This window comes from Heloderma suspectum, chromosome 10, assembly GCF_057233095.1.
Source record: "Heloderma suspectum isolate Gila_16-S chromosome 10, 16-S_ref, whole genome shotgun sequence".
Lineage (NCBI taxonomy): Eukaryota > Metazoa > Chordata > Lepidosauria > Squamata > Helodermatidae > Heloderma > Heloderma suspectum.
Window position 1 is genome coordinate 14,970,186 of NC_139467.1, and position 20,840 is coordinate 14,991,025.

The 20,840-nt window shown below is 45.7% G+C and overlaps 1 protein-coding gene across 4 annotated transcripts; it reads right to left on the reverse strand.

The window, feature by feature from the left end:
* Positions 1-4,846: 4,846 nt before the first annotated feature.
* Positions 4,847-20,786, reverse strand: SMG9 (SMG9 nonsense mediated mRNA decay factor). Of its 4 annotated transcripts, none has more exons than XM_084815260.1 (14): positions 20,422-20,786; positions 16,917-17,073; positions 16,763-16,837; positions 15,900-16,143; positions 14,840-14,937; positions 13,981-14,093; positions 13,082-13,193; positions 11,921-12,016; positions 11,016-11,101; positions 10,009-10,115; positions 9,331-9,438; positions 8,538-8,663; positions 6,938-7,082; positions 4,847-5,580 (listed from the first exon to the last, which is right to left on the reverse strand). In XM_084815260.1, the coding sequence occupies exons 2-14, from the start codon at positions 17,058-17,060 to the stop codon at positions 5,502-5,504; spliced, it is 1,533 nt and encodes a 510-aa protein (XP_084671386.1). In that variant the 5' UTR covers positions 17,061-17,073; positions 20,422-20,786; the 3' UTR covers positions 4,847-5,501. The 4 variants fall into 4 exon arrangements, with proteins under 4 accessions (XP_084671386.1, XP_084671389.1, XP_084671390.1 ...); XM_084815263.1 differs by having other exon boundaries at positions 15,900-16,109; positions 20,422-20,784; XM_084815264.1 differs by having other exon boundaries at positions 15,900-16,109; positions 20,474-20,650.
* Between the last annotated feature and the right edge of the window lie 54 nt (positions 20,787-20,840).

The window sequence follows — 20,840 nt, forward strand, 5'->3', positions numbered from 1 at the left end:
AGTCCTATGCATGTTTTGTCATTTGTGTTTTGTTTTTGTTTTTTTGCATGAACTCTAGCTTCAGTGGTGAGGGAAAGGCACTTAGTACATGCTCAGAGTTTCTCCATAACCTAGTTTTGAAAACAGACTCATTGGCTGAATCCTGGTGAAGCCTTGGCACAAATGAAGTTATGGGGAGGAAGATACAATGAGAGCTTGTGCATAACAAGGAGGACGTAGAGGAGAGTTACACAAAACAAGACATCTGTTTTTATGAAGAGTTGCTGGAGGATGGTAGGATGAGGAGGGATGGTTGCATGGAGGGGAATAGAATTGGTGGGGGGAGAATATAAGTGATCAGTGGTGAAAGAAAAGCATTCCGCATATGCTCAGAGGCACGCTATATTTAAGAACATAAGAGCCATGGTGCATCAGACCAAGGCCCATCTAGTCCAGCATTCTGGTCACAAAGTGGCCAACCAGATGCCCACAGGAAACCCACAAACAGGATATGAGTGCAATAGCATCTTCCCACCCATGTTCCCCTGCTGCTAATATTTACATTTCACCAAATTCTAGTAATTCTAAATTTGCATGCATGTATACCCTTCAGAAACTTTGCAGGTTTCTTGCCTGGGGGACACCTCTAATGACCTGTGCATTTTCATACAAATTTACCCAAAAAAACTATTGAGGAAGGGGTGAAGAGAAAGCAAAGCAAATCACATCCTCCCCCAAAATTGGAGAACTCTCCTACCATATGAACTGCTGCGCCTATCCTTCTGAAACGTTGCTAGCTTCTTACTTAGGGACAACTCTAGGGTGTCTGTAATTTTCAGAACAATGGTCCACAAGGAAAATAAGGAGATAAGTATGTCCTCTTTTGGAGACCTCAAAATGTCAAAGCTACCCTTGCACAAAAACCCTTGTTGCTATCATTCTGAAATTTGGCAGACATGATCTCCTCTGATGGGGCAATGAATCCTGAAATTTGTATCCAATTCTTCCAAGTAATAAAAATGTTATTGGCAGTTCCCTTTAAAAGAAAATCAAAATATAAACCCTGCACCTATTTTTCTGACATTGGGCAGGTGTAATCCCCATTCTAGGGGGCTACTATGACTGAAATTATCATCCAGTTCTGACCAAGAGAAAAAAAGTTAGTTTTTTTCTACTTTCCTATGGTAGTCAACAGGAAGCATAAAGACTCATTTTTCCAAACATTGACTCAGGTTTGGTGGTGAGCTGAAGTGGTCTGACTACAAATTGGCCCAAGCAGAAGTGGGATGTTTTCCAAAACGCTGAATCGGGGTCCGAGTTAAGCGGGGGAGGGTCGGTGCACACGTCTTATGTATGTAATCTGTATGCACATACGCCACATGCACACACCGCATACACATACACACGAGGTGTGCTTAGACATATACATACGCAAATTGGTGTTATGGGCCTGTGCCCCGGATCCTTTAAGAACCTAGCAACACCCCTGGTTCTGTGTCTGCTGAAGAAATGATTTGAGTAGCATTCATGGCAGGAAAAGCTTATCTTTTGAACAATCATGATAGAAATGAGCTCCTCTGTAGGTCTGAGTTGAAAATGGTATTCCAAGCCATAGTTTTGATCAACCTGAATATATCTAACTCCTGAAGCAATCTGGAGCATACAAGTTTCCAGGTTTGAACCAGGAGAGTGAACCCACATGGCATCCACTCATTCAGAAGTGACCCTGATTCAGGTCTGCAGGCCTCTACTGAGGAAAAAGTTAACATGTGACCCAGCTCTAATCTTACTAGCTTTTTGGTTCTCCAGGGAGAATTCACAATTAAACTTAAATTAACAGCAAATACTTTTATTTTCAAAGAAGAAGAAAAATGAAGGCTATGAAAATCCTTCTTTAATAAGAGGGGCCCTTATTTTCTTATGCAGCTAGAGGTAGCCCCCAGGACATTTAGTTCAGAGATTAAAAATGCACTCCTTGCCAAATTAAAGATCGAGTGGCTGTTAACCCAACGAAGTCTAGCCAATTTGTTAGGAGAATCAACTAGTGCTCCTACCATTGACCCAATGTGGCAGATGCCCTGGTTCAGAGATTCTCTCAAACTCCATGGTCAGTATGTTGGCAACCACTGATCACTTGTCTACTGTGTATACAGTCAGATTTCTCCTACAACCAGATACCATCTAGAGCCAGTTCAATACTTCACTCTTGATATGGGCAATACAGAATTCTAGTTCTTAAGAAACACTCTCTCAGACAAGATTTTGGCTTTTTGTAGTATGTTTTTGGTAGTACTTCGTAATACTACGAAGTATTAGCATAACAGTACTAAATGCAAGAGCTTCGGCATGCATAAATTTAAACACGTAACATCTAACATTCTTAAACAAGGCTTCTAAGCAGAGTCAAGTACATTTGCTAGTTCTCAATGATAATATCAAGCTTAGCAGGTTAATTCTACAGGCAACACATTGGGGAAAGCTGATCCTAAAGGATAGCTTCCGCTGTTGCGTGTTCTGAGTCTCCTTTATATACTTTTTGGATGCTATAAAATATGTCTAAACTATTTTTACTACAGTTCATATTTCTTATCCAAGAATTCCAAAGATAACCTTTCTACTCTAAATCTTCGTATGTCTTGACTATTGATTTTTGACATTTCTTATTGAGCTGAATGTGCATACCAACATACTTATCTAAACATTTTAACTTTCTTTGACATGTTACAGGTATGTTTTTGACAAACGTATTTACTCAACATCATCCTATCTTTTGAGCTTGTTTTTCTTACATATTTATGGTCTCCAGTGAGGCCTTTTGGTCACTTATCTGATGTCACCCCTCTGACCTAATGACTTTACAAGACTCTACTAAGTGAAAGTCGCAAACCTAAATGTAACATTGACACCTCATCTGGATTCCTTTCTAAACAGTAAAAGGATCTAATGATCTATTTCTAATTGCCTGGTACAATTGTTTCTCATCTGGCAAACCTCAGAGCTAAGACATTTTAATTACTCTTGGGTCAGACAACCATACTGTGTGGTATTAAGCATTGGAATCCCTTTTTTAATTCCAGAATTCTCTTACAGGCATTTGATTATAGAATTTCCTAATCGAGCAGCAGGGTACGATCATGCAAATATGAAAGAAGTACAAATTTGGGGCCATACAGTGCTGCAAATTGACTCAGTGTGTGTGTGTCTTAACAAACCAGACTATTAAATTCTAGGTTTGGATTTATAAACTGAATTCATACAAGACACATTGGAGTGTATCTTCACTGTCTTATTTTCTTTAGGTTCTAAATGAGAAATAGTAAGTTTCTTGGGGGATACAGTAAGAACTATGAAAGTACGTAGCTAAGTTCTGCAGCAAATATGGTTTAACTCTCAAGGATGTTGGATCCTGATGGTTGTGCATTAGCTTTCTAGAGAGGATGACTTGCATTTCCTGGGGCACTCTCCTGCAGTCTCTGTATCTAATCTTTCTCCAAGGCCAGAATATGTCTTAGTTATATCAATGGAAGTAATCCTCCACAATGTCTGACAGGTGCCAGTTCAGAGACAAAAAGCTCTTGGGGACTTCAGTCTGTGTGCACTTTGCTCCTGCCTACTTATAAACAAAGTCCGTGAAGGCCAGGATACAAAGAATTCCTCTGCACACTTGCTGAAGAGCAAGTCCCATAGAACACAGTGGGAGCTGCTTGTGAATAAAGATGACACACTTTGGCTGTTAAAATAATATGCAGGGCAGAAAGAGAGCAAGGATTAGGACACCTTTGTATCCCCCACTTGAGAAGACTTCAAGATTTAGCAGCACAAACTATCACTGGGGGGCAGGGGGGACTAACATGAAACAAGGAACTTGTGCAATGCCATAAATTATTAACTATGCACAATAATGGCCCAAATTGGATACAATGCTGAACCATAGTTTAGCACAACAGAAGCCTGGAAAAGCCTTGAGCTCACATGCTCCCCTCCCCCCTTCATTTCCATCACAGCCATGAGACTGGAAGCATCTACTTCCATTTTTAGACTAACACCAGTTTGTCATTATAGTTGACAAAAACAAACTGCGATTCATTTAAACCAGCCTTCCCCAACATGCCCCAGCAAGCACGGTTTATTGAAACAGGTCAGGAACAAGGCATGGTTTCTGATTCTTGCTTCTTTCAAGAAACTTTAGTTTAAACTAACTCGTCCCCCATTCAGATGTAATGATAAACTCTATAAACTAGGAAGTGGATGCTTCCAATCATGGCTGCGCTGAGATAGAAGTAACCACAAGCCAAGCCCTGCCAAGGCTCGCTCCAGCACTGCTAAACTATGGCTTAGCGTTGCATCTTAACTGGGCTAATTCTCTACACCTAAGTGCAATTCACTGGGCCAGTATGCTCACTAACACCAAGACAGGGATGGCGAAGCAGTTAAACCAATGCTGTACGAGAACTGCCTGCCTGCTAAAGAAAAGTTCCAGCAGCTCAAGGGTAGGAAAGGGAAGTAAGAATTATTTTCATGATGATCTCCATCTCAGACACAGACCCCTGACATGAGAAGTGTAACTTCTTTTTCTGTAGTCTTTTTCTGTAGACTTCTCCTTGTATCCAGTCTTTGGAGGGTATGTTCTTCAATCATGATTTATTTATTTATTTATTTATTTATTTATTTATTTATTTATTTTCTATACCGCCCAATAGCCGAAGCTCTCTGGGCGGTTTTGAAGTCTAGACAATGTTAAGCACATGCGTACGCACGCGCACACACACACACACACACACACAAATCACACAGAGTCTATGCTGCTAACAGAGGAGACAATGTGGTGTTGTGGCTGATGTTTAAAAAAATCTATCATGACATGAGGTAGCTTGAACAGTTTATTAAACAAGAATAGAATATTCATGCAAAGGGGGAGTAAATTATCCACTTTGCAACAGAGGAACAAGAAAGCTGGGCGTGGGTCAAGGAAAGGGACACAGATTTGAGCAGAGAGAGATGGGGTTGAGTATGCTTCCCCCAACACTGAAGAATTAGGAATAAAGAGTCTGGAAATATTCAAAGCAACAAAGTTAACTCCCCCACTGATCTTTGCCCTGACCCCCACTTCCCTGCAACTGCAGAGGAGCCTGCCCCCATAAGGCCTTGGTCTATCTTCCACCCTGGCTGAAGGACCTTGCAACGCTGGAAGGAGTTGTAACACAGGGGAAGACATGAAGGGCGCTCTCCCATCTAAATACATAGGTGGAAATCAAAGCCCTAAAAGACATAGGGGGCAAGATCCATGCTGGGTGGTAGGCAGTACGGTGGCCCAGTAGGGATACCACCAATTCTGCAGTTTTGCTCCTGAAACCTTGCCTGGTACCTCTGAAGGGCTGGTGCCCCCCTACAGCTCCCCTCTCCGGGATACACACATCACGTTGTGCCTCTGGACGAGGGCACAGGAACCCTGGCTCACCCAGCTCGGGGGATTGGGGGAGTCTGGTTACCCCCTTGGCAGCTCCAGTGCAAGAACATCGTGCTCATGCCAGCAGGCGGCTATACTCGGAGAGAGCAGAGGATTTCTTCACACCATCCCAGATGCGTGCCGCATAGTGAAACCTGCCCAAGCGAGAAAAGTCAAAATGTATTACTGATTTATTAAAAGCAGGTTTAACTCACTCTTCATCCTGAGATATCAGGGCTGTATACCAAAGGCACAGTACAATAAAACCATAAAACATCACAATAGAAACAAGTCAGAAGTATAAAAATAGTGGAGCAAAGTAAACATAAGCCAGGATTCTGTTTCAGTCCAAAGGGAGATTCTTCCGTACAGAGCTATCTGCTCCATTTCACAACAGTCTTTGTCAGCCTTCCCCAACCTGGTGCCCTCCAGATGTGTTGAACTACAGCTTCCATTGCCTCAAGCCAGCATGGCTGGGGATGATGGGAGCTGTAATCAAACACATCTGGAGCACACCACATTGTGGAAGGCTGATCTAAGCCATATCAGTTTAAATGCTCTGTAAAGAATTTATTTCTACTTCCAATCGACAGGTTTTAAAAATTATTTGGGACCCCGTGGAAGCAAATTGCAAGGGGAAAGAACAAGAGTGATGGAGGGAGACAAAAAAAATACAGAAAATTGGGGTCAGAAAGTCAATCGGGCTAGACACTTGCTATACAAAAATTAAACAACGTTTTATAAAAGGTTTCCAGCCCTCGTGTGCAGAGAGAAATCAGAACAAGAAGCTGCAGATTTTGTGTATCAGATTCTGCACTTGTGCAGTGAACAAGCACACACAGCAGCTACACACACTCTGGTCTTGGTATGCTGGGACAACAGAAATGGTTCGTTCACTGCCACGTAAGAGCAGCTGGTGCCCTCCAAGAGTACTGGGGCTCAAAGCACCACCCACTTGCCCTGCTCAGACCTCCACTCACTGTTGGAAATCTGGTACCTCCTGCATTTCATAAGCATATGCTGAGGGTGAAATACAGATTTCTGAAAGCATGCAAAGCCACAAGAGGGAGGCTTCCTACATGGGTCCATTTCACATTGTGCTTACTGTTAATGCAGAGTATGCCTGAATCACACAACATGTTCTAAAATCATCTTAAAATATATGGAAGGAAAGGTTAAGGTGGAGTTGCCTCAGAGAAGGATGTGGGTATGGACAGGTTTCTAAATGAGTACATCTCCCTCAAAGACAGATATCTGCAGTCTCGCACCAGAAAGGCATGTAGGACATTAACACCACAAGGTGTCCTTTAGCACCTTCAAGTCTAAAAGTGTATTGTGACATAAGCTTTTATCGGCAAAAGCCTACTTTGTGAGATGTAGGCAGTTGGAACATCCTTGTTAAAGGTCATAGTAGAGGCTGATCAGATGTACGCTACCTTTGCAGCCCCGAAGTCCCCTCTACCTTATCTTCCCATAATACTTCAATCACCAAACATTTAAACACACACTTACCAGTTCTTTTCAGTCAGGATGGTGTGGGAGAGCTGAGGCCGGGACATTGACATAATCTGGCTCCGGAGCTTGGCAATCAGAGACTGGAAGCTGGGGTGTCCCTTGTACCCAGGCAGGAGGGAGAAGAGGGGCGCACCTCCTGGAGCTGCAAAGTAAAAGTAAGACAGGCCAATTGCTCTATCTTTTGAGACATCCGGAGCTTTTACCAGAACACAGACAGACAGCATCTTCCAAAAGGAATGCAGTGATGCTTGGAAGAATAATGAAGCAACCACACCCAGATCTGTAGATCAATTTCCCCTTTCTCAGGGGCATCGGTGGCCGCCCCAACTGAACATTTGATAGGGTGGGCTTGGAACTTAAGGCAATTTAGGACACAATCCTCTGCATGTTTTGACAGAAAAGAAGTCCTACAACTCCCAGCATGCCCCAGCCAGCATGGCTGGCTGGAGCATGCTGGGAGTTGTAGGACTTTTTTTTCTGTCTAAACATGCAGAGGATTGCATCCTTACTTTGGGAAGTAAATTGCTTTGGGTTCCAAGCCCACCCTATCAAACGTAATTCAATCGATAGATTTTGCTTCCTGTTCCATGGTCTCTAATTCATCGTATCGGGGCATAACCGTATGCAGTGTGTGTGCGTGTGTTGGGAGGGTGGGGGGAATGCTGTAATTCCAGCTGAACCGAGATGGGGAGGAAATGTGTCATTGAACCCTGCTGTTTCCCCACTCAAAACACCCCCCCAGCTGTGTGTTTTTTTCCCCACCAAGAAGTAACATACAAGTCCCCATACTTTTTTACCTCTTTAGAAGAAAAGCAGCTTGGCAGGGGTGGGGGGCGCACAAAAGGCTGGGAAGGAAAAGGCTAAGCAACCCGCAGATGTGTTATATGGTTAAAAAAAAAAAAAAGTGTGTATGGGGGGGGCAGGCATTCCTGACTCCTGTCAGGAAATCACTTCCCATTGGCCAAGAGGGGCTACTGACGATGGCTAGCATGTTGGTTCACTTTCTGCTCTACAGGTATATATGTATGTATTTATTTCAGAGGATTTCTATACCACTTTCCATTAAAAAAAAAAAACCTCAAAGCACCTGAACAAGATACAATCATGATAAAATACAATAAAATCATTAAAACAATTGAACAGTGATAAAAATAAAATCTCATGAACATAACCAGGGGTAGCTGACCATGCTAACCATCAGGGAAACATCTTTTAAGTTTTTGGGAGAAGCACTCCATGCTACAGCCCAGCTGATCTCAATGGGGAAATTATTCCACATGGTGGGCGCAGCAACTGAGAAGACCCTCCTGTGCACCATGGGCAAACGAGCCTCAGCAGGCCGGGGTATGGTAAGCAAGGCCTCCCGCTCAGAATGTAGAGGCCAGGACAGCCTATATGGGAGAACACAGTATCACGGAGCAGCATCCCTTGTGCCTGCTCACACACTGTGGCCTGGACTAGGAAAGTTAAATATGATGGGGACTGATTTCAAGAGGAATCTGCCCAGAGAAGGGAGGCAGAAGGGGTTTGACACAATCATTTTGGTCCCTTCTGGCTATATGAATAGCAAGTAACGGGCAGAATTCCGGCTACTCACCTGCTTTGGGCAGAGCATCATCTGCATCTGTATCCATAAAGGGCAGTAAGAACAGGTTGACCTCTGAGTCTAGGTAACTCTGGGGCAGGCCAGGGAATATGTTACATTCCAACATGGAGAGGGTACCTGGTGGAGGAGAAACAGAGAAACGGTTCCGTTAAGCAGACAACTGACCATCACACCCAGAAACATGATTTTCTGTTTCAGGAGCTTAGTAGGAGGTGGCCAGAAAGTCAGTGCTAACCACTGGATAGCAACGCATCGCTGTGTTTGGGATGAGAATGCCAAAGTCTCTGCACTGGCTCCTTCTCACTTTCCTCCACACTATCCCTCATGTGTAACACCTCTCCCCAAAACTGACTAGGGGGCTCCTCAGCACAGTCATTTGATGCCATTTTGCCTCCACAGTCTCTGGGATCCAACTCATGCAGACCCAGCGTGTGCCTTGGCCCTCTTCCAGTAAGCTCCATGATCATGTCAGCACCAAGGCTCTCACGATCAAGGCAATTACTTCAGTACACTCTATCCCACCTACTGTGACACCCACAATGGGGTCCCCAGACATTCTAAAACCTGATTTCCTTTAACTATGCAACTTTGTCACCTGTCTTCAGACCACTCTCTGGCCCCACTGTAAAGATGAACCACGGAAATGTCTCCACCTGCAGTCTGAAGTAGCATACTCCTTTCTACCACCTCATTCTCCTGCACGTGTAGACCAGGTCCACTTTTACTCCATTACCTACTAATCTCTGCATTCTGGTCCTCCAAGTGAACTGGAAAGAGACATTACCCTTGTATTTCAGGTGGGAGTGCATCATAATTTTGTCAATAACAAGGTGCATCTGCTTCAGGTTCCGGGGGCAGAAGTTCTCCCTCTTGGCTTTGTTCTGGAGAAAAACTAGGGGGGGGGGGTAAAAGGTTTAGAGGTACTGTGAACTAAATGCACCCTGTCCCCAATTCTCAACAGTACAGTAAAGATACGGAGCACCCGCACACACACCAAGCTAGAACCAATCCAATCTAATATGACAATATGAAGGGGAACCGTCTCTCTAGATTTCTGAACTAGAAACTGTTATGACTGTGTTATTTTCCACATGTACAGGAATGCTGCACAAGCAAAGAATCTAGTATCCAAAGGGAAATCCTGCAGCTTGGAAACCTCAGCTTTCATCCAAGAGAAAAGCTGGGGAAAATGTATGGAAAGCACCTAGGGATCCCAGAAGTCACAGAAGGACACTGCAGAAAGGAACTTATAGTGGCATCATTCTGCTTGGCCCCTTGTTTGCTCAACTCCATGTCTCCTCTGCCCCTCCTTTCCTTCACCTTCTGCCTCCTCCACCCACCATTTCCTGCTTTCCAGCCCACTGCCTACTCTAGCTGCGACCACTCTCGGTGATATGATACTGGGATGGAAGGACAGTTGACTGATCCAGCCCCATAAAGCCATGCATATATTCTGCTGTACCAATGTGTGGGTAGTATTCTGTGCCCTCATCTGAGCCAGAGGAGCCACTGGATTCATGACTAGGAGATGGAGTGGAGGGCTTTACCATCTCGGCCGTTTGAAGGAACCTGCAATTGATACAGAAGAGCTTTAGTAGAGCCACGTTAGACAGAACGGAGTACTAGAACAGACAAAACCTCCCTCTTGTGGTAACAGGAAGGACTCCAGGATCTTTGTGCTTTCAGTTACATTTCTCGATTTGGATTACTGGAAGGAAAACAAACAATGCCAATAGTATAAAGTGGGGAGAAGGAGGGACGACAGCTTTAAAGTTGGTGGCAGAATCTGGAAAGTGCAAAAGGCTTGCCCCTCTTTCTGCATTCACCCAGAGAACAGATCTTAAGTCACTGGACTTCCATTTACTAGTTGGCATTAAAGTAGCCAACAGAAATAGGGATCTTGCTTTAAATGAGGCTAAACCCAATGAACCCATCTTTCTCTCTTGTTCTCTCTCACTCACACACACTCCTGGCTGCCAAAATTCAAAACAGGCTGCTTATTAGGTAGGGCTCAAAATATTACACCAAAAAATATCCACTTTCAGAAATATTTAACATTCTAATATATATCTCAACCTAGGTGATGCCTACTGTAACTTCAGGGGCTGAAAGAGATTTTCAGTGCCTAGAGGGCCATGTCTTTGGTGCCCCACATAGCTCCCTGCTCTTCTCCACAGCTAGGAGAAGCAAAATAAATTCTGCAAAATAAGGAAATGCATGCAACTATATTTAATTTGCATTTAACTATGGATGAACAGGATTTGGGTGACCTTAATGCAGAGTTCAAATTTATGTGTAAGGGAAAGATTATCCCCAGCCCTGGTCTAGGGCAGCAGGAAAGTGAAGGACCTCTCCTCTGCCCCAGGCACTGGACCATGCTTGTCTAAATGAGCCATTGGTTTGACTCGGTTTCCTGCAGTTCCCTTTTCATACTTGGGGCCAGCTTCTAGGTCTCTCCCCATCTCTCACCTGTACAAACTCAGATCAGTGAACCAGTCTTGCACCACAATGACCACATGGCAGACAGTGAAGAGGAAAGCAGCAATCTGGAGGGACTGAAAGGAAAGCACCTGTGAGTGGGAGAGATGGTGCAGGGCTGGTCCTTCAAGACCCCAGGATACAAGCAGGTACTCATGGAGGCTTTGATCCAAGTCCATGTTCAGAAGAACAAAGGACACCTCTGCTCCTGTACAGAGCACACCACACTTCAAAACCAGCTGCCCTTTTGGTGGGAAGCCATTTGGCAAACAAAACAAAAAAGGACAAGGTCCCCCAACAAAAGTATCAATATAAACATTCTTGCCATAAGAGACCTATAACACAGCACTGGACCAGTTGGTTACCAAATTTTTTACGATGACGCAATGATAACAATGACAATTGCAAGTACAGTTATGCCGATTAGTTTACAATTATACAGTCAGGATTTCAAAGTAACCATATCCGTTTTGCTGGTCTATTTAACAACAACTCTAACAGTTATGTATACAGAACCCAGGTGTATCTCTTCTTCAGGAATTCCTATAGATCTGACAAGTTCAGTAACAATTTACAGTAATTGATAAAGTTGCAAACAAATAATTACACTTCCTGACTAAACAATTTCTAACAGTGGTATACTGGTCCTGATAAAGGCTAAATAGCCTTCTTTATTAATTGGTTGAAGGCGAGGTAATCCCTGAGTTTTGCAGCTCAGTCTTCCCCAAATGTGTGAATACTCTCCAGACCGGTCACCAAACAACCGTCACATTGTTTCTATGGGGAGGTTCACTCCATTGCCTGCCAGAAGTGAAGGTTCTGTAGCTCATTCCCTACTCCCATGTCCTCCATCAGCACCCATTGGCCAACACACACAGAACAAGAATGGCTGTTACCTGCATTTCAACATAGGTATGGGGTAGATTATACTCCGGAGGAAGCTTGCGGTCATTGTTGATCAGGTGATCTAGGATGGAGGGGCTAAGAATGGGCTGCAGAGAGAGGAAATAAAAGACTTTCAAGGGTTTTGTCTATCCTCATGCCTTACAAAGGCTACCCTGGTGACTGTCCTAATTTCTTAGCTGAAGCCCACACTTTTCTAGGGGAAAACAAGAAACGCAGTGGCCTTTCCCAATCTCTCTGCTGAATGGTACCATCTCGCTTCCACAACTCCTGCATGCAGCATTGCATATTGTGAAAGCAACAGAAAGACCACCTCAGTTTACATTCTTACCTCTTATTTGTTTGGTTTCCTTTACTCACTTAGAGAGCAATCCTATGGCTGCTAGACAGCGGCTAGATGGCCATAAGATATGTTGTTTTCCGGGAACCGACCTCGGAGCCCACGCTCCGAGGTCAGTTCCCGGAGAACCAACCTCCCCCCAATTCCATGCTGCCTTAAAGGTAGCGCAGAACAGCCCCGTCCTCTGTGCTCGCAAGAAGAGAGCGGAGCGGCTGGGAAATGCCTGTACGACACATCCTACGTGTCGTACAGCAGCCTCCTTCCCCGCTCAGCCCTCCCGCGACTAGACAGCCACAACTGGCTGTCTAGTCAAAAATGCAGGGCGGGAGGAGTGCAGAGGGAATGATCCCCTCCATGCTTCTCCTGCCCTGCTTTGGATAGGCAGCCGCCTCCGAGTTCGGAGGCGGCTGCCTATCTGGATAGGATTGCGCCCTTAGTCACTTAACTAACCTGCTATCCTCATTTTTCCAACCTTCTGTCTTTTTTCTCATATCCCATTTCACTCCTTCCAGCAAACCAAGAGCACCACGTTGCCTCTTGCAGCCTGGGCAATACAGGCTCCCCTATCTTGTACTCCTACACTACAGGATCAGGCACCTTGTGGAACAGATGTGTTACCAAATGCATCAAGGTATTCAAGTCAGACCGGCAGCCTTGATCAAATACCTTCAGTCTCAAACAAGAACAAATAAGCGACTGGTCAGAGCAACTGGGGCCTGCATTTGAATCCATCCAGGGGCAATGAGGGGTTGCATGGAGAGTTCCGCCAAAGGATAGCTGGAAGGAATTACAGAAAGGCTATGAAATCACAGACCTGAGTGTCAAGGAAGATGATACGTTCCTGAGTGATGAAGAAGTCAATGCCACTGGTCTGGTTGCCGCCACGCTCCTTGATCTCCTGGCTCTGAGTGCGGAACACATAGGTCCTAGAACAGAGGAAAAGGGATTGGCAGGAAGGAAGTGAAGTGATAATTTATATTGTACTGCACTTATGGAAGTGAAGCCTGACTCCAATTGGCTGAGCTGGTGTAATGGCATGGAATGTTCAAACATTCCAAGTGCTCAAAGAACAAAGCTGAGAGAATGTCTGCAGTGCAGTATCTGCAAGGGTAGGAAAAGTTGTCAGTTTAGCTAGGATGAAAACTTTAGTTTGGTACTGGGGATAGGTCGAGTTCCGTGGGGCAAGCTGTGGTCTGGAAATAGATCCCGGGAGCAAAGGGAATTAAAGGGGCAGGAATCTCAAAGGCAAGGTAGCTGAAGAAAGGTCCAAATAGGCAACAGGCTAAGAAACAAATGGAGAAAAGGGCCTGAGGAAACAGACAAATGCTAAAAAAAAAAAGGAAGGTGGGAGCTGAATGTCATATTGACTTGAACCAGCCAGTTCTTTTGACTTCAGGCTTCTACAACATCAACCTTCCAATCCACAACTCAAGGCATCTCCCCAAACCAATCAAGATTACTACAAGGCCATAAACTTTTCCCTTTTTGCTACTTCAAAACTTTATTGCCCAACATGCCCAAACTACGTTACCCAGTGTTTGCAGCCAAAAAACCTGGGAAATGCCCAAAGCCAGAACTACTAACCAGCTAAGAGGAGCACTCAAGAGGAGTCTCCCCAACTACTTTAATTCATTCTCCCAACCTCATCATCCTTTTTTGTTAAACAATACAACTATCCATTTGCAACTACAGTTCCCCCAGCTCAGCTCCTACCTTTGATCTTCTTCAGGCTGATTGGCTGACAGCAGTGACATCACCATGGATTTTCCAGTACCCTGCAGTCCCAGCACCCCAACCACCAGCACATCAGTTTGGTCCAGGAGGTACTGATGAGAGATAGAAAACACACACACACACACACACACACTTGTAAACATAGCATCCAGGCCGTGAGAAGAAATAGTTCCACACCATTCTGTGTTAACCTATCCAGTCCTGGGTGGCACATTGGAAAGACATTGGCAAACTGGAGTAGGTCCAGAGGAGAGTGACCAGGATAGTGAGAAGACTGAGAGACCAGATAAATGAAGGGCCATCACACAGAAGACAGGGCAGACTTCCAGAGGGCAGGATTAGAATCAGTGGGTGGATGTTGCAGGGAAGCAAATTTCAACTGAGCATTAGGTGAAACTTCCTAGCAGTGGGAGCTGTTCAGCAGTGGAACAGACTACCTCAAGAGGTGATGGGTTTGGTTCTCCTTTGCTGGAGGTATTTAAGCAGAGGCTGAACAACCATCTGCCAGAGCTGCTGTAGATGCACTGCAGAGTCTGCACTAAGTAGGGGGTTGAACTAAATGATCTCCAAGGTCCCATCCAACTCTATAATTCCATGCCATCTAGAACAGAAATCAGAGGCTACCATTATCTAGACAGCATTATCTCTGTTCCTCAACCCAGCAGGCTGTTCACAGGGTTGAACAGGCTGACTTCACAGGCTGACTTCAATGAAAGCTTGCCAGATCAGAGTACTCGTGTCAAGTAATTGGAAAAAAGGGCATTGACAGAGAGTAGGGACATCACAGGAAGATAAAGGGAACACAGATGGAAGGTGATCCCCTTGGACTCAATCGTACCTCAATGGCGCTGTCACACCAGTTCATTTGATCATCCACTAGTTTGATGCTGTGTTTCATTTTCTCTGGGGCTAGCAGCTTGGCCTGGCCAACTACAGCTGGAAAGGGAAGAGACAGTAAGGGCCAAATGACAGCCTCGTAGACAAGTCCCACATAAAGGCTTAATATAATAGCTCTCCAAACCCTGTTCACTTCCCCATCCAATGTTCCAACTCTAGACTAGGGATTGGCACTGAAATTTCCTGAGATGTGTCTAACCACTCCAAGTCCTGCTCCAGCCTGTTTCTTGCTTGAGATTCCACCAGACATCCCTATGCAATTTCAAGCTTGTTTCCACCGTCATAAGGGCTAGGCACAGTGTTCTCCAAAGCTTTTCAAACCTAGGCTACAGGTATTTTCCCCCCTAGGATAAAAGTGAAGGCACACTTCAGACCTACACTGAAGAGGATACATATATAATTTCACTTTCAGCACCTAGAACAATGGCTGGCAATCCTTTGTGAGATTGCTCAGTTAATACTACCTCCCAGTCTCCCACCCACCCTTTGCCCAGTCAGTCAGGACTGGGACTGTGCTTTCTGGGCAACATCCCCTCCTACCAAACTGTTATAGGGTGGGCTATTTCCAGGAATCCCAGTTCATTTTTATTTACCCCCTGGGGATGATGTCACTGCCTTTATACTGCATGGGAATGATCAAGGCCGCATGGAGTCCCTGCTCTGATGGGCACAGAGTGGGTGGTTAGTTTAAAGTGCGCAAGGTACTCTTTGCATGCTCTTGTGACACACAACTAGAAACCTTCTGTATGAAATGAAAATGGGAATTCTTAGGTTGCTTCATATCACATTAACCTAGCCAACAGCAATGTTTCTGGTGTGGAGACTATTTTAAACAATGAGCCAGGAGCTAATACTTCTTCATTGTCCCTTCCCTACCAGTTAATATTATTTAGCAGCCCGTGAATCACAGGAAGCCTTTGAGGTGCCAGAAGACTCTGTTGCTTGTCCTGCAACAGACTAGCACGGCTACACCTTCGGAGCAGCCTTTTCTCCATACTTACGGTCCATAATGCCGCTGGATGCAGTGGAGCCCATGCCTCTATTCTGGATCTGATAGACAGGCTGCGTGGGACGCTGGCCCTCCTTCTCCACCTTGGCGACAGCTGCAGGGAGCTGAGCTGATGTCTCCGCTGCTCCCGCGAGGCCTTTGCCTTCCTCCCGTGACTTCATCAGCACAATGGGCTTCTCGATGGCAGGGGCAGTGGCAGGGGCTGGAGTGGGAGTGGGGGTTGGGGCCCCCTTGGACTGTGAGGACACAGAGGCTGAGATCCAAAATCCCTCTCGGCCAGAAACAGATACAGAGCTGCATTGGCTGAAACCACTGGATCCCACTGCCTTCCCAGAGCTGGGTGTATTGCCCCCTCCTCCCTTCCCCTCCGTGTAATCTAAAAGAGCTGGAGTGGTGAAGGAGAGTCTCCTCACTGTTGGGCATGCTCTGAATTCTGTGTCCGCATACACACACCTCTGTACATCTTCCAAAAAGTCAGTTTACATGGAAAAGATGAAATGAGAAGGGGCACATGTGAGGAGAAGAGGGAATCTCCTCCTCTCTCAAAACACAGAGGCAGAGGGAGGGAAGCAAAGAGAAAAATGGCAACCAGGGGGGGCATATGATATCCACTCGGGATGGAATAATTCCAAGATCACCAATTTTGATCTCAAAGCTTTGGATTAGATATTAGATGTCTTTTACTGGTAGTGCTGAGAACTTCAATTGAGACTTGAGTGTCAAGTCTGTTCTTCAGGAGTAAGCCAGACCCAATAGAAGACTTCTTACTGTCCCATAGAGTAGGCACTGTAGGATCAAGTACAGTACTGGGGCCCATCACAGGACAGTGTGGTGTATCACGTTTCCCCAACCTACCCTTTCTGCAGGCGGCTTGGCTAAGATGATGGGTGTCTTCTGCATCACGGTTCCCACTGGCTCATCCATAGGGTCCTACAATGAGAGCAGGGTCAGGCTGGATACCCAAGTGCCTCCCTCACCTTATTCCCATGGCAGCCAAACCATGGACTACCCGTCGGTCTCTGTCTCGGTCCCAGGGGACATAGTCACGATCCCGGCCTGGCCCAGACAGGCTTTGATGACCCAGCTCCTTATCACGGTTCCAGCGACGGCGACGTTCATACAGCCCAGGTTGGCTGTGTCCTGACTCCGACATGTAGAAATGGAACCTGGAGAGGGGAAGAGGATCCCATCAAACTTCTGGATTATAACATGGGAGAAGGATACTAAAGAGACTTCACGGGGGGGGGGGGGCGGGAGGAGTGGGCATAGGAGCGGATATAGTGGGTATAGATGGGGTGAAACATCACAGAAAGGGTGCAGGTAGGGTTTGAGCAGGTGCTGAATTTGGATCACAAGACAGGTAGGAGACAGGTAAGTATACACAAGGGAAGTTTCTTACTTATAAGCAGTGTGCATGCACACAGGAGTGTTTATTAGAGAGCACAATTTCATGAAGTCTGGAAAGCAATAAGAACATAAAAAGGGCCACGCTGGATCAGACCAAGGGCCCAGCTAGTCCAGCACACTGTTCACACAGTGGCCAACCAGCTGCCCGCAGGGAACCCACAAGCAGGTCATGAGTGCAACAGCAACCTCCCACCCATGTTCCCCAGCAACTGGTGCACAAGGCATACTGTCTCTGATACTTGAGATAGCATATAGCCATCACGACTAGTACATCTTGGTAGCCTTCTCTTCCAGGAATTTGTCTAATAAACAGGCTTTGGTCAATGGTCATCTGTTTCTGGCAAAAAGCTCAGACACAGCCAATCTGCACCAAAATTGCTCAGGTTTGTACTTTGCTATCTGTGTCGCCTTCCCCCTCCCGAACAACTCCTGGTGTTGGAGAAGAAAGCACTGGAAGCACAGAAGTGAGCATCTGAGTCATAACAGAACTTGGGGATTTTACTATACTTAGCAGTATATAAATATCATAAAGAAATAAATATGGGCAACAGGTTCTGTTAAAGCCTTTCTTGCTGTTCACATGGCAAGAGAGATATGTGTCTTTAGTTCATTGCCCATGTCTTAGGTTGGGAGAAAGTGGCCGTGGTTCAGAATAGCATGTGTGTCCACACAAACACACTCAGCCCACTTCTAAGCAACGAGTGCTGATCAATGGGGATACTCCAAAGAACAACAGGAAAGGAAATGGCTTTTTAGATGACCAGATATGAAAAAGGCCAGACGTATGACTTGAAATCAGATTCTCCCCTTCCAATACAATAGCTCATCTCTGAAAGCTTAGCCAACCTAAATTCATCCACAGCCTCACCCACTTGTCTACTCATATCTCTTACCAAATATAAATCATACTACACCAGAAATATTGGCAATATAAGCAGGACATGGGCTCAGGAACTTAGGCCATAACTTACAAAGCCTCAGTATCTGGAACCTGTTCCAAGAGGGCCCCCTGCTCTGTGAGAGAACACGTGCCTTGCATGTAGAACAGCCCCAGGTTCTATCCTGACATAGTTAAACAAATATGACTTTGTGTAGCAGTGTTGGGAAGACCCTGTCGAGGACTGTAAAGAACCGTTACCACTCGGGCCAAATAGACAACTGGGGTTCACTGGTTGGGTCGCTCAGAGCAACACTGGGTTGCATCACTATCTTCTTTTTTGTTTAGGTCTGTTTAGAAGGGTGCTTCCCCTGCTCTGCAGCCAGGATGGAAATGCATGCTTCTAGTCTCTTAGCAAGCTAGTAACTTTTTTGTGAGCTTATTATGCAGGGCTGGGTATCTACCTATGAAATTCTGTGCTGTTTGGTACCAGATTAACTGAAGGACTACCTTCTCTCACACAAGTCTGACCATAAACTGCAATCATCTTCAGAGTCCCTGCTTTGCAGCCCTTTCCTATCAGAAATCTGTTGGCCTCAAGACGGCCTTTTCGCTTGCTGCACCCAGATTTGTAGAACCTTCCTATCTCAGGAAGGCCAGACCTTTCTTTATCACCAAGCTCCCACCCCCACCCCCGTTACAGATTATATTGCAAGCTGTCTCTGGTATTTAGCTCTTGCTTTATTTTATTATTCTTTCTATTAAGTTAGATATGTTGTATTTTTTAATGTTGAGCTGCCTTAGAGGTGAAAGGCCATGTGGGGCCAAAAGGCAGGCTTACATTGCTTTTATAAATATATTTATTTTTTATTAGTTTATACTGATTTTGATCCTGATGTATTATTTATGGTTTTCTGTACTTGTGTATGTAAGTCACTCCGAGACTGCTTTCTGCAGTGAGAAGAAACACATACATTTCATAATTTATTAATTTATTTAGTACCCTGCCTTTATGAGTTATTCACTGGAAAAGACCCTGATGCTGGGAAAGATTGAAGGCAAAAGGAGAAGGGGACGGCAGAGGATGAGATGGATGGATAGCGTCACCGATGCAATGAATATGGACTTGAGCACGCTCCGGGAGAGAGCGGAGGACAGGAAGGCCTGGCGTGCTCTGGTCCTGGAGGTCACGAAGACTCGGACACGACTGAACAACAACAACAACCCTAATTATGAGAATCTAAACTCCTTTGTTGTTGCCTCTTGTCCTTCTGGAGTCCAGGTGCTACCCAGCCAATCATAGCTCCTGGGTGTGTGTTTATTGCCTGTTTTCAAGCATGTTTTCCCTCTCTACTATGATGGTTATCATTAGGACATGAAGTGGTGGTGGTGGGGAATGGACACTCCTGGTGTAGGCAGGAACAGGTTGTCTGGCTGGAATCCAGACTCAATCTCTCTGGAGACTGATTCTGGACACGAAGGAAACCAAGACTGGGTTCCTCAGTCTCTCAGGAAACCAAGACTGATCTCCTGATCTCTTCCTGAGGGTTGCCTTGTAACCTCAGCAGGAGCTTGATCTGCAGAGATCAAGTGACTTTTTCACAGCATGGAAATAAACGTAATTGCTGTAGATCACAGTTCTGCTAATGAGATGGCTAGACAGCATCACCGATGCAATGAATATGGCCTTGAGCACGCTCCGGGAGAGAGCGCAGGGCAGGAAGGCCTGGCGTGCTGTGGTCCATGGGGTCACGAAGAGCCGGACACGACTGAACAAGAACAACAACTTTATGAGCTGCCTTAACAGACAACAAATAAATGAGAGTGTAAATAACAGAGCACAGGAGTGTGCAAATAATAAGGTACTGCCGAGCATGTGCAGAGTGCCTCACCACCGACTAATCATAACACTAGCACCCAAACATTTGGGATTAAAAGAGCTTCCAGGTCAGAGGTCGTGACTTCTAGGCCAGACTTGACTCTAGCTTGCCCCCAAGGGAGAGGGGTACAAAGGGACTACAGTAGTCAGCGGAAGGATAATTGTGTATCGGGTTTAAGTTAATGTTGCTAAGCACCAGCGCGGCGGAGGAATATGAATGAGGGGGTGAAGAAAGTGGCCGGCACTACACGGCCGGCGGATGGATACTACTAACCACCCCTTAACGTTCCGCGGAAGGACACTAGCGTGAAACCCGCAACTACGACCAACCACCGTCCCGCGGAGAAATACCTGAGCGGCGGGCGGTGAAACCCGATAACCCCGCTTATTGAAGGATAGATACCGGCCGAGCGTCACTTGAGCTAGAAGGTAGCGTCAGGCGTCGATAACGGCGCGGCATAAGTGGCCGGGATACGGTACTGTGCGTCTCAGCGCATCTCGTAAGGTAGCAGGGGAAGGATCCTCGTCGGCCACCGTTGTTTTAGCCAGTGCGCACGCGCAGGAAGCCAAGTTCTCGCTCCTGAAAGAGTGAGCGCCGTTAGCTTTGAGTTGGCGCATGCTCAGTTCAGTCTGTGCCAAGGCTGCTGCCCCTTGCGGGGCGGTCCTCCCTCTCCGAACGCCGGATGTCGCAGGCACAGTTTCTTTTGTGCGCATGCGTAAGAAGCCGATTAAAGCCCGCCCAGGCGGACTTTGTTTAGGGGGCGTGGCGT

What these genes read in the sequence shown, in the direction of transcription:
- SMG9 (XM_084815260.1), bottom strand. Translation starts at nt 17,060, where the DNA reads ATGTCGGAGTCAGGACACAGCCAACCTGGGCTGTATGAACGTCGCCGT. An exon ending in GGTGTGACAGCGCCATTGAG is followed by an intron (nt 14,094 to 14,839) that starts GTACGATTGAGT and finishes ATCTCTCATCAG; the next exon opens with TACCTCCTGGACCAAACTGA. An exon ending in ACTGATCTGAGTTTGTACAG is followed by an intron (nt 10,116 to 11,015) that starts GTGAGAGATGGG and finishes TATCAATTGCAG; the next exon opens with GTTCCTTCAAACGGCCGAGA.